Source organism: Castor canadensis, chromosome 2 (assembly GCF_047511655.1).
Source record: "Castor canadensis chromosome 2, mCasCan1.hap1v2, whole genome shotgun sequence".
Classification (NCBI taxonomy): Eukaryota; Metazoa; Chordata; class Mammalia; order Rodentia; family Castoridae; genus Castor; species Castor canadensis.
The window spans coordinates 173,532,678-173,547,702 of NC_133387.1; the positions used below are offsets into that span (position 1 = coordinate 173,532,678).

General features: G+C 49.0%; 2 protein-coding genes across 2 annotated transcripts; one reads left to right on the forward strand and one right to left on the reverse strand.

The window, feature by feature from the left end:
- Nucleotides 1-323: 323 nt before the first annotated feature.
- Nrgn (neurogranin) lies at nt 324-8,967 on the forward strand. Its single transcript, XM_020157825.2, has 4 exons — nt 324-527; nt 7,359-7,585; nt 7,733-7,750; nt 8,191-8,967. Exons 1-2 carry the CDS (start codon nt 513-515, stop codon nt 7,578-7,580), a joined length of 237 nt encoding a protein of 78 aa, XP_020013414.1. The 5' UTR covers nt 324-512; the 3' UTR covers nt 7,581-7,585; nt 7,733-7,750; nt 8,191-8,967.
- An 85-nt stretch (nt 8,968-9,052) lies between these two features.
- Nucleotides 9,053-14,929, reverse strand: Vsig2 (V-set and immunoglobulin domain containing 2). The gene is given in 9 exon segments (XM_020157827.2): nt 9,053-9,397; nt 9,399-9,435; nt 10,380-10,524; nt 10,641-10,760; nt 11,667-11,825; nt 12,617-12,673; nt 12,676-12,820; nt 13,179-13,336; nt 13,843-14,929. Coding segments are annotated over 9 exon segments (981 nt in total). The 5' UTR covers nt 13,907-14,929; the 3' UTR covers nt 9,053-9,301.
- Nucleotides 14,930-15,025: the final 96 nt, after the last annotated feature.

Here is a 15,025-nt window from a genome sequence, read left to right on the forward strand (position 1 = left end):
GGTGGGTGTTGGTGCTTGGCTTTCTGTGGGAAAGGTGGGAAGGCATGCTGTGCCCAGATGTGAGTGTGGTTGAGCCCCGGGTGTTGGGGGCCTCCTTATGCCTACTCTGGCATAAATCTGCCTGGCAGTCTGCTGCTTAGCAAGCAAGGGGATTGAATTTGAGAGGATGGGGTGAGTAGGAGGAATGGATGGAAGTGTGTAGGCGGAGGGCTGGGGCAGGAGGGGGAGCAAGGCGGAGGGAGCGAAGAGGGGGAGTGGCCTTCCCTCTAGCTCTCCCCGCCCACCCGGCCCAAGGCGTCTTCTGATTGGCTTCTCGACCGCAGGGCTCAGGTTACATTCGCAAGCTGAGCCGAGCGCGGGAGACAGGACCCGAGAGAAGAGTGTCTGGTTCTGCGCTGGTTCTAAACGGGTTGGCCGGAGCCGGATCGCCCCAGAGCTGCCACCCAGAATCGCACAGACTCACCCCCGCCCTGTGCCAGGCTCCACCCCAGCCAAGAACCCTCAACAACAGCATGGATTGCTGCACCGTAAGTTAGAAGGCCTGGGGGCGGGGATGCTGGGGGTATAGCTTACTGGTAGAGCGCTCTTTATAGGGAGCATGAGGCCCTGGGGTCCATCCCCAACACCTTGAGAGAGAGAAAAAAAAAAAGATCAAGATACTTTAGCCGGGCATGGTAGTGCATATCTGAAATCCCAGCACTCGGGAAGCTGAGGCAGGAGAATCGCGAGTTCAAGACCAGTCTGGACTACAAAGCAAGACCCTGTCTCAAAAAGCCAGAAGTAGGGGGATGGAGTTCAGTGGTAGAGCGCTTGCCTAGGATGCGCAAGACCTGGGGTTTGAACCCCAGCATCCCAAGGAAGAGAGGGCCTGGGGGTGGGCACCCTGCAAAGGGCGCCCGAGAACCTCTAAGGGTGAGTGAGGGGTGGAAGTGGGTGCGGAAGACCTAAGAGCAGTAAGGGAGAGCTGCTGAAACGTGGGTGACAGGTAGTGGAAGGCGCCCCCCTGTCTTGAAAGCCCTAGGGAAAATGCTCCCCAAACTCGCGGGGGCGTCTGAACGCCTATCCGCAAGGCAGTCTAGGTTGGGCTGGGAGTTAGTTGGACAAGGCTTTGCTGCCGAGAAGCTGCAGGCTAGACGGAAGGAGGCACTTTCCCTTAGTGAGGTGGAAGATTTTTGGCTCCCACACCATTTCCTTTTGCACTGCCGCCGCCGTCGGTGGGCGGACAGGCTGATCTTCACTACCCTCTGGTGATCCCCGAAGCTCCTGCACAGCTCAGGCAGGGATGATCGATTCATATTGGTCTTAGTGGTGATGGGCAGCAAAGAGCCTAGTCAGTGTGGTTCTGGGGAGGAGTTGGCCCGGCCCTCAACGCCTTCTCGCTCTGGAGGGGGCTGGGTGAAGTGACCGGGAGAGAGCCCTGCTGGCGAGAGAAGGAAGTGTCTGCAGTTTATCAGCGCCCACACGGAAACCTGAATGGTGCAAGTACCTAAAGCCAAAGTAGATCGCTGTTAAGGTGAGTCGGTACGAAAGCGCCTGGCATAGATCCTGGCTCCTGGCTCACTAGAAGAGAACAGCGATGTAATGTAATATTTATTTTTAGCCCCTAAATATGGAGAAAGACTACTGCAAAGTGCTTGGACTCTGTCATTCAGTTGACTCAGCTAAAGAACAAGAGGTCACTAACTTAACTGGTGCCACCTTGCGCCCTATGTTGTTACAAAAGAAAAAAGAAAAACAAGGTTTGAAAGGAAAGGCTAGCCCAGACTTCCTGATGTCTGGATACCAAGAGGCAGAGAGAACTTAGGTGCAAGTCATGGTTGTTGTGACTTAACTCCTGTGAGTATCAGTAATAGCTGCCAATTTGCAAATGTTGGCTGTGAACCTACCACTTTCTATTTAATCATCATAACAACTCTGTGAGGTAGGTATTATTTCACAGATGTACAAACTGACATTCAATGATTTTTCCCAAGGAGGCAGTTCTCCAAAGTGTGGAGGCAGGGTTCCAGCAGAGCCCTGTTTGATTCAAATACCTGAACTTTAACCTCTCTTCTAAATATGTTGTTTTTCATCATATAGAAATAATATGTTCATACTAGCAAACATAAAGACTACAGAGACTATAAAAAAAGAAACGTGCCAGTCACATACTGTCCCACTGGATGGAGAATACTTGTTCTCTAGGAAGCTGTTTATTTACTTATTTATTTTTGGTGCTGGGGAATTGAACCCAGGGCTCCACTCTCGCTAAGTATACGCTCTGCTTCTGAGCTACACGCCAAGCCCAGGAATCAGTTTTTGTTTGTGAAAGGAAATATGGCAGGTTCTGGGCTCCACTGAGGAAGAGCCCTTCATCTCCAGCAGTGTTTTATAAGATAAAGAAAATAAATAGATGACAGATTCTGAGATGTGAATGAGGGAGGATGCTGAGCAGGAAGGAATAAGATGAAGAAGAATTGTGGCGAAGGGGAAGCGGAAGACATACTCAGTGGAAAGATGTGAGTGAGCAAAGAATCCAAGGCAGGGAAGGAAAATAACTCATCTATCTCCTCTAGCGTCTGCAAGAGTAATGAGGTAGTATATGCCATGGGCCATGGTCTGCACTGGTTAGTGCTTGTGATTACCCAGAAAGCCATGGGGCAGGGTAGATAGGTAGGTAGGCAGAATAGATAGATAGATACATACATACATAGATCGATAGATGACAGATGACAGGTGCTGATGGATAACAGTCGAAGAATTGGTAGACATGATTGAAATCACTATCTGCTCCAAAAGGTGAGGCTACCTACCCAAAAGTACAAAGGAGGGATATGCACAATTATCCTGGTGGCCAGGGCCCTGGGGCACCTCCCCCTTAAACACCCTGACACAAGAGCCTTCCTTTTTCTTATCCTAAGTCTTAAGGGCCAAAGGGCTGGGCAAAGGAAAGCACCATTCTCAGACTGTGCAAGGGCCAGAAGGAAAGAAATGGTATAGAGGGTTGGGGAAGGGCAGAGTTAGAACCAGACAATCTTCCTGCCTCATTCTGTGTTGGGCCAGGCTCAGCTCTGGGGAAGGAGCTGGGACATGTGGAGAGAACAGTGTGCCTCTTCATCTTTCATTCTGGGACTCTCCTCCATGATCACCTCAGTGTTTGAGAAGAATCTAGTCCTGCCTATTCCTTTCTTTCTCCATAGTAAGGAGACTTAGAAGCAAATAAAACATCTGGGAATTTTTTTAGGAGAATTTTTTTAACTATTGATTCAAATATTACAGTTGCTCATTTACATAACCATATATATGTATATTTACATATATATGTGACTTTCCTGCATTCATTTAATATGAAAAGGCAAAGAAACATTTTTGTATCCTACTCCTTTCTTTTGCTTAGTCTAGTTGACTTGGTCCAGATGACTGCATAGAAGTCATAGAAGTAATTGCCTGCCCTGAGGCACAGGCTAACCAATCAGATCACTTCACTATTTGTCAGTTGTGCAACTTGAGGGAGTTACAAAACATCTCTGAGGTTGATTCTTGACTTTTAAGATGCAGATTAAACAAGATGAAATTTGCAAATTGCTTAGCACAGGGTCTGGCACATAACAAGGGATAATTCTTTTTTTTTTTTCTTTTATTATTCATATGTGCATACAAGGCTTGGTTCATTTCTCCCCCCTGCCCCCACCCCCTCCCTTACCACCCACTCCACCCCCTCCCGCTCCCCCCCCCCTCAATACCCAGCAGAAACTATTTTCCCCTTATCTCTAATTTTGTTGTAGAGACAGTATAAGCATTAATAGGAAGGAACAAGGGGTTTTGCTGGTTGAGATAAGGATAGCTATACAGGGCATTGACTCACATTGATTTCCTGTGCATGGGTGTTACCTTCTAGGTTAATTCTTTTTGATCTAACCTTTTCTCTAGTACGTGTTCCCCTTTTCCTATTGGCCTCAGTTGCTTTTAAGGTATCTGCTTTAGTTTCTCTGCATTAAGGGCAACAAATGCTAGCTAGTTTTTTAGGTGTCTTACCTATCCTCACCCCTCCCTTGTGTGCTCTCGCGTTTATCATGTGCTCATAGTCCAATCCCCAACAAGGGATAATTCTTAAAGCTATTACGATTTGGGAGCTGAAGCAGACTTTATTCATCTAAGCCAAGTTCTAGCTCAGAGGCAAAGCAATGTGACCAGTTGGGTCTAAAGGCCACGGCTCCTGCTTTGCTGACCAGTGCTGCCCTTCTCTCCTCTCAGAGATCCCCAGAGCCCAGGCTCTCTCTCTCTCTCTCTCTCTCTCTCTCTCTCTCTCTGACACACACACACACAATCAGTCTTGGTTTTGAAAGGCACTAGCCCAGGTGCCCTGAGCAATGAGCCCTTCTGGATTCCTTTAACTCTCCCTTAGTTCCACCTGTGGACAGGCCAATAAGCAGATCTGTCCTGAGGATTCAGCTGGAGGCAGAAGGAGCTGATTCTGGGGAGGAGCCACATGTCATCTCGGGGGTGGCTTTGCCTGTTGTTCCAGGTTTCCATTCTGGTTCCAGCTAGGGTGGGTGGTGACAGTAGGTTGGGGAAAGATACCCTTTCCTCCACTTGACCTCCCTGAGCCTCCACAGCTGCCAAGGCTGAAGAGGAGAGGTAGATTGTGATTTTTTTTTTTTATGGTTGTTGCCCTCTTTGGAGACCTCACTATTCCCTGAGAATATTCCAAGAAAGGCTTGAGCTCTGACAGAGAACCCGAAGGAGTTGTTTCAGATTTTATGTGAAGAATAAGATGTCAGAGAAAGCTCTAGACTTTGGGAAAGACAAAAAAGAGTGTTTTAGGCTGGATGCAGGTGGCTCACACCTATAATTCTAACTACTTGGGAGGATGAGATCCGGAGCATCATGGTTCAAAGCCAGTCTGGGAAGATTGTTCGTGAGATTTCATCTCCAAAATAACCAGAGCAAAATGGACTGGAGATGTGGTTCAAGCCGTAGAGTGCCTACTTTGCCAGCATGAGCCCTGAGTTCAAATTTCAATCTCCCTCCCCCCAAAAAAGTGTTATAGGTCCTTCCTTCTACACCATGCCAGCCTCTTGGTAACTCTTACTGTTTAAATCTATTGTGGGCATCTTGACCACAAATTGAAGAACTGGAAGACTGGAAATGAAAAGAGCATGGGGAAGCCATGCTGAGCAGGAGCCATTTGTAATCCTGGGCTTGGACATCCATAACTTAAAGCTGGGCTCCCTCCCCTGGCAGGGATAGTGATCACTGAAACTTCGTTAATAGCTGGATAGCTAAGGACCAGGAGGGGGCAGGAGTGAACTGAATATGAATTAAGTTACTTTGTGAGACCTTGGTGATCTCATGGCTGAGAAGAAAAAGACAATCAAAGCAGTGGATGTCATCAGGAAAGAAATGAAAGCAAATTACTAGAAGCCAGAGAGTCAGATCAAAAGAGAAGTGCCCTTCTGACTTTATAGTAACCATCCCCAGCCCAATCTACCCTGAGTCCACAAAGGAGCTCAGAGGCTGAATCCCTCGCTATCCCAGAGCTTGGCCTCTGAAATCAATAGCATCAATTCCCTAATCCTTTCTACTCTCAGCTTGGGCAGGCTATCAGAGAACCCTACTTTTGGGCCAGATGTGGAGGCATATACCTGTAATCCCAGAACTCAGGAGGCAGAAGCAGGAGGATCATGCATTTGAACTAGCCTGGCTATAGAACAGAGTCCAGGCCAGCTTGGGCTATATAGCAAGACCCTGTCTCAAAAAACAAGGGCTGGGGATATAGCTCAGTGGTAGCATGTCAAGACCTGGGTTCCATCCCCACCACTGCAAAAAAAAAAAAATTTAAAAAAGAAAAGAAAAAGAAACCTACTTTGGGATATAGAGATAGGTCTGATTTCAGTCACGCATTCCTTTAAATGACGGAGATATGTTCCAACAAATGTGTCCTTGAGCAATTTTATAGTTGTGCAAACATCAAAGTGTACTTAAAACCTAAGCTATGACAAGTCAATATTTATGCCAAGTCCCATAAAACTTTAAGGGACCACCATCAGATGTGGTCCTTCCATGAGCAAAATGTCATTATGTGGTACATGACTGTATTATTAGGTTGAGCTGTGTAAAATTGTTATTATATGACTTGCTTTTGGTATACAGAATTGTTTTGTATCAATTTATTATTATTTGGATCGTAATATAACTACTGTTTATTGATCAACTAGATTATGCCAGAAACTTTATGCATACCATGCTGTTCATTCTTCCCCACAACCAAGTCTTTATACTGATTTTTCAGATGAAGGAGCTATGTTAGGAAAAGATTAGATAACTGGCCCAAGACCACACAGTTATAGCAAATTGGTAGAACCTGACTCACTTTCTGGGCTGCATCTGCTTATCCTATTGAATCAGATTAAAAATATATGCTGGACTATGGTATGCAAAGGTTTGAATCTTTGATCTATTGAAAACTAACTGTATGACCCAGGAAGGTTTTTAAACATTCCAATCATTGGTTTCATCTGGGTAAACTCGGGTAATAATAAAAAGGTACATCATAGCTTTATTGTTGAGGACTACATAAAATAATACTTGTAAAACATGGTGTTTCACCTAGAACATGGAAAGTGCTTAAATAGTAGTTATTGTCCTAGTTCCTGTCTTCCTATGAACAAACCATGAAAGGGATTCTTGTTCCTGCTAATCTTTTCCTTGTCTTTTTCGGAAGTGATCCCTTTTCTCTGTTGTTTCTTCCCTCTCTTCTGTGTTTGAGTCCAGCCTGAAACACTGGAAAATGGAGAGTCATGGGGAAATTGTCTCTAGGCTTCTAGTCCTGAGCAGGGGACGGCTGACTCACTGAGCAATGGTCCCATCCTCTCCTTAGTTCCAGCTATGAGCTCTAAAGCAGTTCTAATCAAGGAGACTGTCCTGTTGAGTGGTCTGCATTCTCTCTGGGGAGAATCCAGCAAGAGAAAAGGGCCCTTCTGAGCTGGAGGCACCCTCTGAAAGCAGGGGGATGGTGGTCACATCCAAGAGTGCCTACTGCTGATTTTCTTGCTCCTCCTAACCCACTCTCCACTCAACTCTGCAGTTCCCCTAACTCGACTGCTGGCAATGGCTACTGGTAACCGAACTATGACTTTCTTGCATACCACTGTGCATGTCTCTTTGCTGAGTTGGGTACACGACAGACAGACAGACACACACACACACACACACACACACACCCCACTTCGATTTCTCTCTGGACCGCCCACTATTCTTGCCCTCTCTCAATCCCGTAGGATTCTAGTCTACTCCAACCCTCCTCCGGGGCAGGGTGGGGGGGGTCTCCGCCCAGTCACCCCACAAGATTCCCTCGTCCGGTCCCGTCCCATCCGCAGGAGAGCGCCTGCTCCAAGCCAGACGACGACATTCTAGACATCCCGCTGGACGATCCCGGTGCCAACGCGGCCGCTGCCAAAATCCAGGCGAGTTTCCGGGGCCACATGGCGAGGAAGAAGATAAAGAGCGGAGAGCGCGGCCGGAAGGGCCCGGGCCCCGGGGGGCCGGGAGGAGCTGGGGGCGCGCGAGGAGGCGCGGGCGGCGGTCCCAGCGGAGACTAGGCCAGGTGAGGCGGGCAGGGGAGGTCGAAGGTTGGCTTGCGGGTGTAGAGGGCACTAAGGGTACCGTGGGAAGGAGGAGGTGAAGAGTGCTGCGAATTCTGAGAGCTCACCTGTTTCTCTTCTCCACACTCCCGCCCAACCTCGGACTGAAGAACTGAACATTTTCGAAGGTAACAAATAGACCCCAAGTGACAGGGTGTGTGAGGAGGGGGTGCTGGGTGGGAGAAAAGGAATAATTCCCCAACCCTTCCCTCTGTCCGCTCTCACTCCCAACCGGGGTAGGAGAGGGAGGGATATGCCCCGTGCACCCACTGGTTTTCCAACACATCGAGGTGCCTGAGGCTTAGGCACGCGACACACTTGGACCAACCCAGACACGCAGTCACCTTCATTCGGTTGCACAAGCCCGGCCGAGGGCCGTATACACCGCACTGCCGCGGGGTTCACTACAGTTCATTGACTCGGGGTGGGGGCGGGGTGTTCCTTGGTGACTAGGACCCCCTACACACGACACACTCCCCGCCATGGTATCCTGGTTCAGAAAGGGGGAAAGGAGGGCAAGAGGAAGTTCTCAAGAAAGATCAAGTTCTCAGACCTTCTCTCTCCTTAGTTTCCGAGGAGAGATGGATGCCGCGTCCCCTTCGCAGTGACGAGACTTCCCTACCGTGTTTGTGACTCCCTCCTTCCACCAACCTGCCAGCTTCAGGAGCCCCCAGCGTCCCAGAGACTCCCTCTCCCAGAGTCGCCAAGTCTGTGCCCTTTTAGTTAGCTCTCCAGTCTAGCGTGGCACCACATTTGCCCCTTCTCACCGCCCCCAGCCCCAAACCTCGTGCTCCCAAATTTTCCTTCTTTCGCTTCTCGCCCACCTCTCCCCACGCCCAGCATGCAGCTCTGCCCCCGCTGCCTCCGTGCGCTTCCCTGCGCGCACTGCGGAGGGTTCCCTACGCGTCGCCCAACTACACTCACTCTTAAACCTAACACGTCCTTTCGTTCTGTGCTCAGCGAAAGGGAGCGCACTGCGTCTCTCTGACGTTCCCGCCCCAGCCTATCTTAGATCTGGGGCTAGAAAAGAGGGGACGAGGGTTCTCAAGGTGTGGGATGCCCCTTGTTATGATCAGAAGGGAAGTCCCTCTCGCACACCTGCCTGTCCTTTGCCCCTCCCTCCTCCCCCGCGCACCAAGAGCAGCCTCTCCAACTCTCCTGTTTAAGCAAATACCGAGCTTGGAGGCTCGGTAGGAGGAGTCTTTCGCGGCCCCGCCCCCGTCCCTGCCGGCCCCACCCCCGCCGGGCTCCTGGGGCTGTGGCCGGAAGGTTTTTAATCTCCGCGTGTGCATGTGACCGTGCTGGGTTGGAATGTGAACAATAAAGAGGAATGTCAAAGTGTTCAGAGGGTGCCGAAGAAGGGAGGGGCTGGGGAGGGGGAGAGGTAGAGGTTATTCTACCTCTTTGGAGCTAGAATAAATCTCATTTGATCAAACCAAAAAGCAGAGGGTGAGGTAGAAAAGTACCCAGGGTGAAACCTACACCTTTGACCCAAACACACTTCCTGCTTACAGAATCATCTCTGAAACCTCAAGCCCACTCCTTCCCATACTAGTAATAGTTTTGGACAGCCTAGAGGAATTCACCATACCAGCAGAAAGAAAAGGGAGGCCATATGGTATGCAAAGATTTTACTGATACTCTCCTCTACCTCTACTGCCTTCAGGGATCAGGAGAAATCAGACAACCATACAGGCTTTGGACTTCTGGGTTGTCACCGTGCTGGCAGATGGGGACCTCTCCAGGAGGTCTTTGCTAGAATCCCTCTTCCGCAGAAGCTTGCTTAGAAATCCTAGGAGACACAGCATCTTGCCTGAAGGATACAAGCAAATTCTTATTGAGGCTAGAAGCATCCTTCAGCCACTGGCCATCCTCTAACCTAGGGACTTTTAAATTTTACAGTACACAAGAAACATCCATCTGTGGAACTTTAGTTAAAATGAAGGTTCCAGGCCCCTTTTCCCCCGACACATGAATAAAATTAATTAAATAAGTAAATAAGGAGAGTTAGAAAGGGGCCTGGATCCGAATGTATAACAAGTTCTTGGTAATTTCCATCTCTGTAATGTGAGCGCCACACTTTAAGAAATATTGCTGTGATTCCTATTGTGGACCCTATGACTTGCAGCTAAAGTGGATGACAGAGGCAGCTTTGGCCTCCTTTCCTGATTGTCCAACCCAGAAGAAATAACTCACCTGAGTGATCAGGACAAATGAAACTCCTAGCATCAACCTCCCACTGCTACTTCCAGGTGGTTATTATATGTATGAAACTGTCTTAAAAACAGAAAAGAACATCTTTTTTAAATGTGAGGAAGGTCAGGGAAGTCCTGCAAACGGAGCCATCCCCATCCCAGCCTGTGAGTCAACCCCTCCACCCTGTACACCCTGCTGACACATGCAAATGTACAGGTCATACTGCTGCCCTGCTACCACCAAATGTCAGGGCTGAGCAGCACTCCCTACCCCTAAATACTTTTTTTTTTTTTTGTAGTACTGGGAGATGAACTCAAGGCCTACACCTCGAGCAACTCCCCCAGCCCTTCTTTGTGATGGGTTTTTTCAAGATAGGGCCTTAGGAACTATTTGCCCAGGCTGGCTTTGAACTTCAGTCCTCCTGATCTGCCTTCTGAGTAGCTAGGATTACAGGCACGAGCCACCAGTGCCCAACATCTCCTAAACATTTTTAACCATGTCAGGAAGGCAACCCAAGCCCCTTCATCCCTCTCTGTATCACCCCTTACCCCTCCTGGTCACCAAAGGTCACTACCCCCATATGTCTCCTTGGACTCCTTCTTCCTCTCTTTCTGGAACCTGATCAGGCAGAATGCAGCAACTGACAGCAACAGCACACCCAGGAGCACCCCAATCAGAGTCCCAGCTACTCAGCCTCCGGAAAAGTCTAAGGAGACACAGGACCCTCAGAGCTGCAGAACTTCCTTGGCTCATGCTTAGACAGCTTTGAGCAACCTCCCCAAGCCAAGTCTTCCAGCCTGGTCTCTGTCTAGCTTCCCCTACCTGTCACAGAGAGGGTCAGTTCACAGGATGCACTGCCCATCTGGTTGGTGGCCACACAGCAGTAGATGCCGGAGGGGGTCAGGGAAAGATTGGTGAGAATGAGCTGGCCAGATATCTCATCTAGAAAGTAAAGGGGAAGTGTGTTACCCGTCATTCAACCCACAGTGAGCCCCTGCTATGAGGAAAGCACAATTCACTTCATCCTTACAATAATCCTGTCAGGGAGGGACGAACCTCATTTGACTGATGGAGAAATGGCTCAGGAAAAGAAACTTGTTTGAGATGATCCAGAGAGGAATTCCAAAGCCACCCCAACTTCTGTACTTCTTCTACCCCTCATAGTTGCCTTTTCAGGAGGGGAGATGAAGATGATGAGATTGGGTGAGGTGCTTACTAGCTGAGGTCAGGTTCCTGGTTAGGGGTAAAAATCTTGATTGGTAAAAACTGCTCCTCTGTGGTGGCACTAGGCTGATCCAAGTGCCTTTCTAAACTCTTACTATTGCTTTAGAAGGCAGAATGCACATCAGAAAGAGATCTGGGGAAGAAGGCCTGCATTGATAAAGGGATTTATTGACGCTGATGTTATGGGGAGACGTGGGGCAACTGGAACCAGCAAGAGGAAGTTAAGAAGCTAAGGCTCTTAGATACATGGCTTCTTCAAAGAAACTAGCCAAATGATTCACACTGGTTCATTCTATTCTGTCTTAATTTCCTCTCTAGGACATTTGGAAGTGACTCATGATCCTTAAGACGTCTAAAAGAAATACCCAAAAAGTAGGCACGTAGGAATCTTAAGAATATCCCCTAACAGGATACAATGAGGGCATTTAGCTTGAGAAATTCTCCCAAGAGTCCATCCACAGACTGCAGAAAGACAAAGGGAACAATACAAGGAAGAGGTAGGGGAAAATGTATAGTGGTTGGTCTCTTGTCCCTAGTCATAAACTGGTAATGAGAGTGTATGGGGTTTGAAGACCAGATTTGCTCAAGTCTCCAGTTCCCTCTTCCTGATGCTCTGGGCCTTACCTTGAGCCAGGTTGCCAGGAGAAGGTGTAGGAGAAGATCCAAGGTGTACCCAGTGGTACACTGGCTTGGGAGCTCCCTCAGAAGAGCTGCATCTCAGTATGACAGAGTCTCCCACAGAGGTTGTCCCACTCTGACTGCATATGGGGTTACTAGGGGGCACTGCAAAAATCACAGAAGTACCTCAGCAATCTATTAAATACCATATTTCCTGCTTCAATATTCCTGCCAAATAGTGGTCCACTTCTCTCCATACCACTGCATCCCCAGGAAGTGATTTCTCATTATTGGAAAGTCTGATGATTAGAATAATCTTCCTCATGCTGAGCCAAAATCTGTGTTAATGTAATATCCACTCACTGGTTCCAGTTCCTGCCCACTGGGCCCCCAGAGAGAAATTAAGTCCTCCTCCATACAACAGCCTTTCAGATATTTGAATACAGTAGTTATATGCCACATCCCAGGTCTTCTGTTTCCCATCTACACCTTTCTTGCCTCTTTAATGGTTTCTTCTGGTTGCTCACTCTGAGCAGGCTCTGATTTGAGGTGAGATGGGCTCTAAACACAAAGTGGTGTTCAATGAGAGAAGGCCTTATTCCTTAAATGGCCTCTCTTCTTCCCTGCTACAGATGTTGGGAGAGATAGTATCCAAATCTGAGATACCAAGAGGAGGTTCTCTTGGTATGGAGCTGGTAGGGACATAATTCAGATTCCCATATATGGAAAGGGCTTTCTCTCTCATATCCTTCATTACGAGGCCCTAAGGGAGGAGGTGCTGTGGAGGGTGGAGTTAGAGTATGATCATTTAGATTAGAACTATTGGGTATTTTTTTTTTCTTGAAATCCCCAATGCAGTTGTGTTTGGGCTTCAAATCACGAGATGGGAAGATCTGGCAAGGCTAGTACACACTTTTAGGGTACATGGTGGTTGGTGGGTCCCCAGCCTGCCTTACCCAGCACAGTAAGGTTGATTAATCCCAACCCATTGATGTAGAAATCTTGCGGGGTTGGTGGCAAAGGTAGGTTCCAGTATCAGAAGGGCGAACATCAGTCAGTTTCAGGGTGGCCACCCCTCCTGTAGGGGGATGATGGAGCAGGCTGGCCTGATCTGCCTTTGAACCAGCAGGATACAGATGGCCATTGGTGAAGTACAGGATCTGAGAAGAGGCAGAAGAGAAAACATACATCTCCTTTCCTGCTTGGCATCAACTCCACAGTCCTTCCACGCAGAAGCAGGTATTAGTACCCTTGCTGCCAGGCAGGGAGGCTGAGATTCTGCAGCTTGAATCATGAAGGTAAAACATAATACCCTATCAATGCATTATCTCAGGGTCAGTGACATAAGGAAGTTGGATATAGGAGCTATGGGAGAGGAAGGGAGGATACACCATCACACAGACTGCAGACCTGAGAAGATCTAGGAAGTGCCCACTTTCTGTACCCACACTGTCAGTCATCCTGGATAGGTCCCCTGTCCTGAGCCAGCTCCATTGGGTGTAGTTGCACTCAGCTCACAGGATCAGACGCAGAGATGGGCTTCCCAGGCTGCACAAAGCTCCACTCCAGGACGAAGTTGTCTCCTACTGATGTGCTGTAGCTGCAGTTTAGCTCGGCAGTCTTGCCCACCGGTGTGCTAGGCGGCTTGGTGGGAACCATCACCTCCACAGCTAGTCCTGGGGCTGAAGACGCGGAAGGAGGCGGGATCCCAATCCCACTGAATTGGAGGGTCCAATTCAAACCACTCTAGAGGCTGGGGTCAATCCCCCTATCATCAATTCAATTCCTTTTTCTCTTACAGAAATCTGAAGTTTCCAGAACAGAGGGAAAGGGGGAGGGAGGAGCCCTCAGCCCAGCCAGGTTTTTGTAGGTAAAAGGGCCAGAGATTAGGCTAAGTTTGAAGATGTGCTGGCAGGAAAAGAAAAACAATAGTCCTACAGCGGTAGTAGGAGAGGCCCAACTCCACAGGTGCCAGGAGAGGCCCAGCTCACCTGCCTTCTTGCATGCCCCCCTCCTCTACCCTCCCAGCCTTCAAAGCACCTGCCTCCCTGACCTCCAAAGCTGCCTCCTTGGTCCCTACTGCTGGAGACAGCCCCAGCCTGGCCAGCAAGGCCCCAAGAAACCGGGGAATTCAGGCCCATAACCCCAGCTCTTGCAGTGGTCCCCTCTGGTCCGTTCTCACCACTCAGGAACACACAGCCCAGCAGGGCCCCCCAGAGGAAAGGCTCCACCGGGAGCCAGGCCATAGTCGACCCTGCCGTCCAAGTCCTGCTGTCTGTTGGGGTATCTCAGTGTCTGGGCTAAGAAAGGGAAGGGAGCGCCTAAAGGGCAGCAGCCTCAAGCTGGGCCAGAGTGAGACTATCTCTGAGCAAACAAGGGGAGAGGCCAGCACCTTTAAGAAAGGAAATGCTCCTCCTCCCTCCAGGCCCAATTCTGGAATCGCTCTAGCCCTGCTTCTTCTTCCTGCCTCTTTCCCCCAATTTCTCAGCTGTTAGGCCCTGAGGAAAGCCCTGAGTTTGGAGAAGGCACACTGAAAACAAGGGCTCAGAACTGGGAAAGAGTGTCTTTGGAGGAAGAGAAGGCATTCTGATATCCCAGAGCTGGCAAATGACTTCACTTTGGGCTTCAGGCAGTGAGAATGCATCCCAGGAGCAGACCCACTGTGACCCCTACAGAAATTCTTGTTCTTCCAAACCCCTGTTTTCACCTCCTGGTGGTGTAGGAGTCTCCAGGGAAACTACACCCACCTCCCCACTCCCAGAGCCCCTCCATTTTATGGAAGAGAAACTAACACCCAGAGCCCCACATTTGGTGGGAAAGGTGGTATTCAAACATCCTATGCCCAGTTCTCCCTCAGTAAACTGGTTGGAGGGGGTAGGAGGCATTGCTACCCAATGAGAAAGATGGTGTGTTTGTTTAGGATTCAGTGGCATAGGAAAGGGAGCACAAGTGAGGTTCCTCTCCTCTGCTCTGGAGAAGAAGCAGCAGTGGAGTGCATGCACACCCAAGCCTGGGCACCAAGGCTTCAGCAGAAACCCCTTGCTGCTCAGAATGGGTTAGGATTTTCTCAGTGTCAGGGTCTTAGCACCTCCCCTTTCCACATGACAGCAAATGACCTTTCTAGGGATAGGGCTGTGACTCAAGTGGTAGATCCCCTGCTTTGCAAGCAGGAGGCTCTGAGTTCAAACCCCACTACCACCAAAAAATAAACAAAGTAAACCAACAACAAAAACAAACAACAATCCTTCTAAAGACTTTAAAAGGGCTATGCTGAGCCAGTAAGTTCTGAGGCTGTGTGAAGCCTCTGGAGTACAGAACCTGAGTGAGATCTACTTTCCATCCTCCTGAAGCTCAACTTCTGGGAA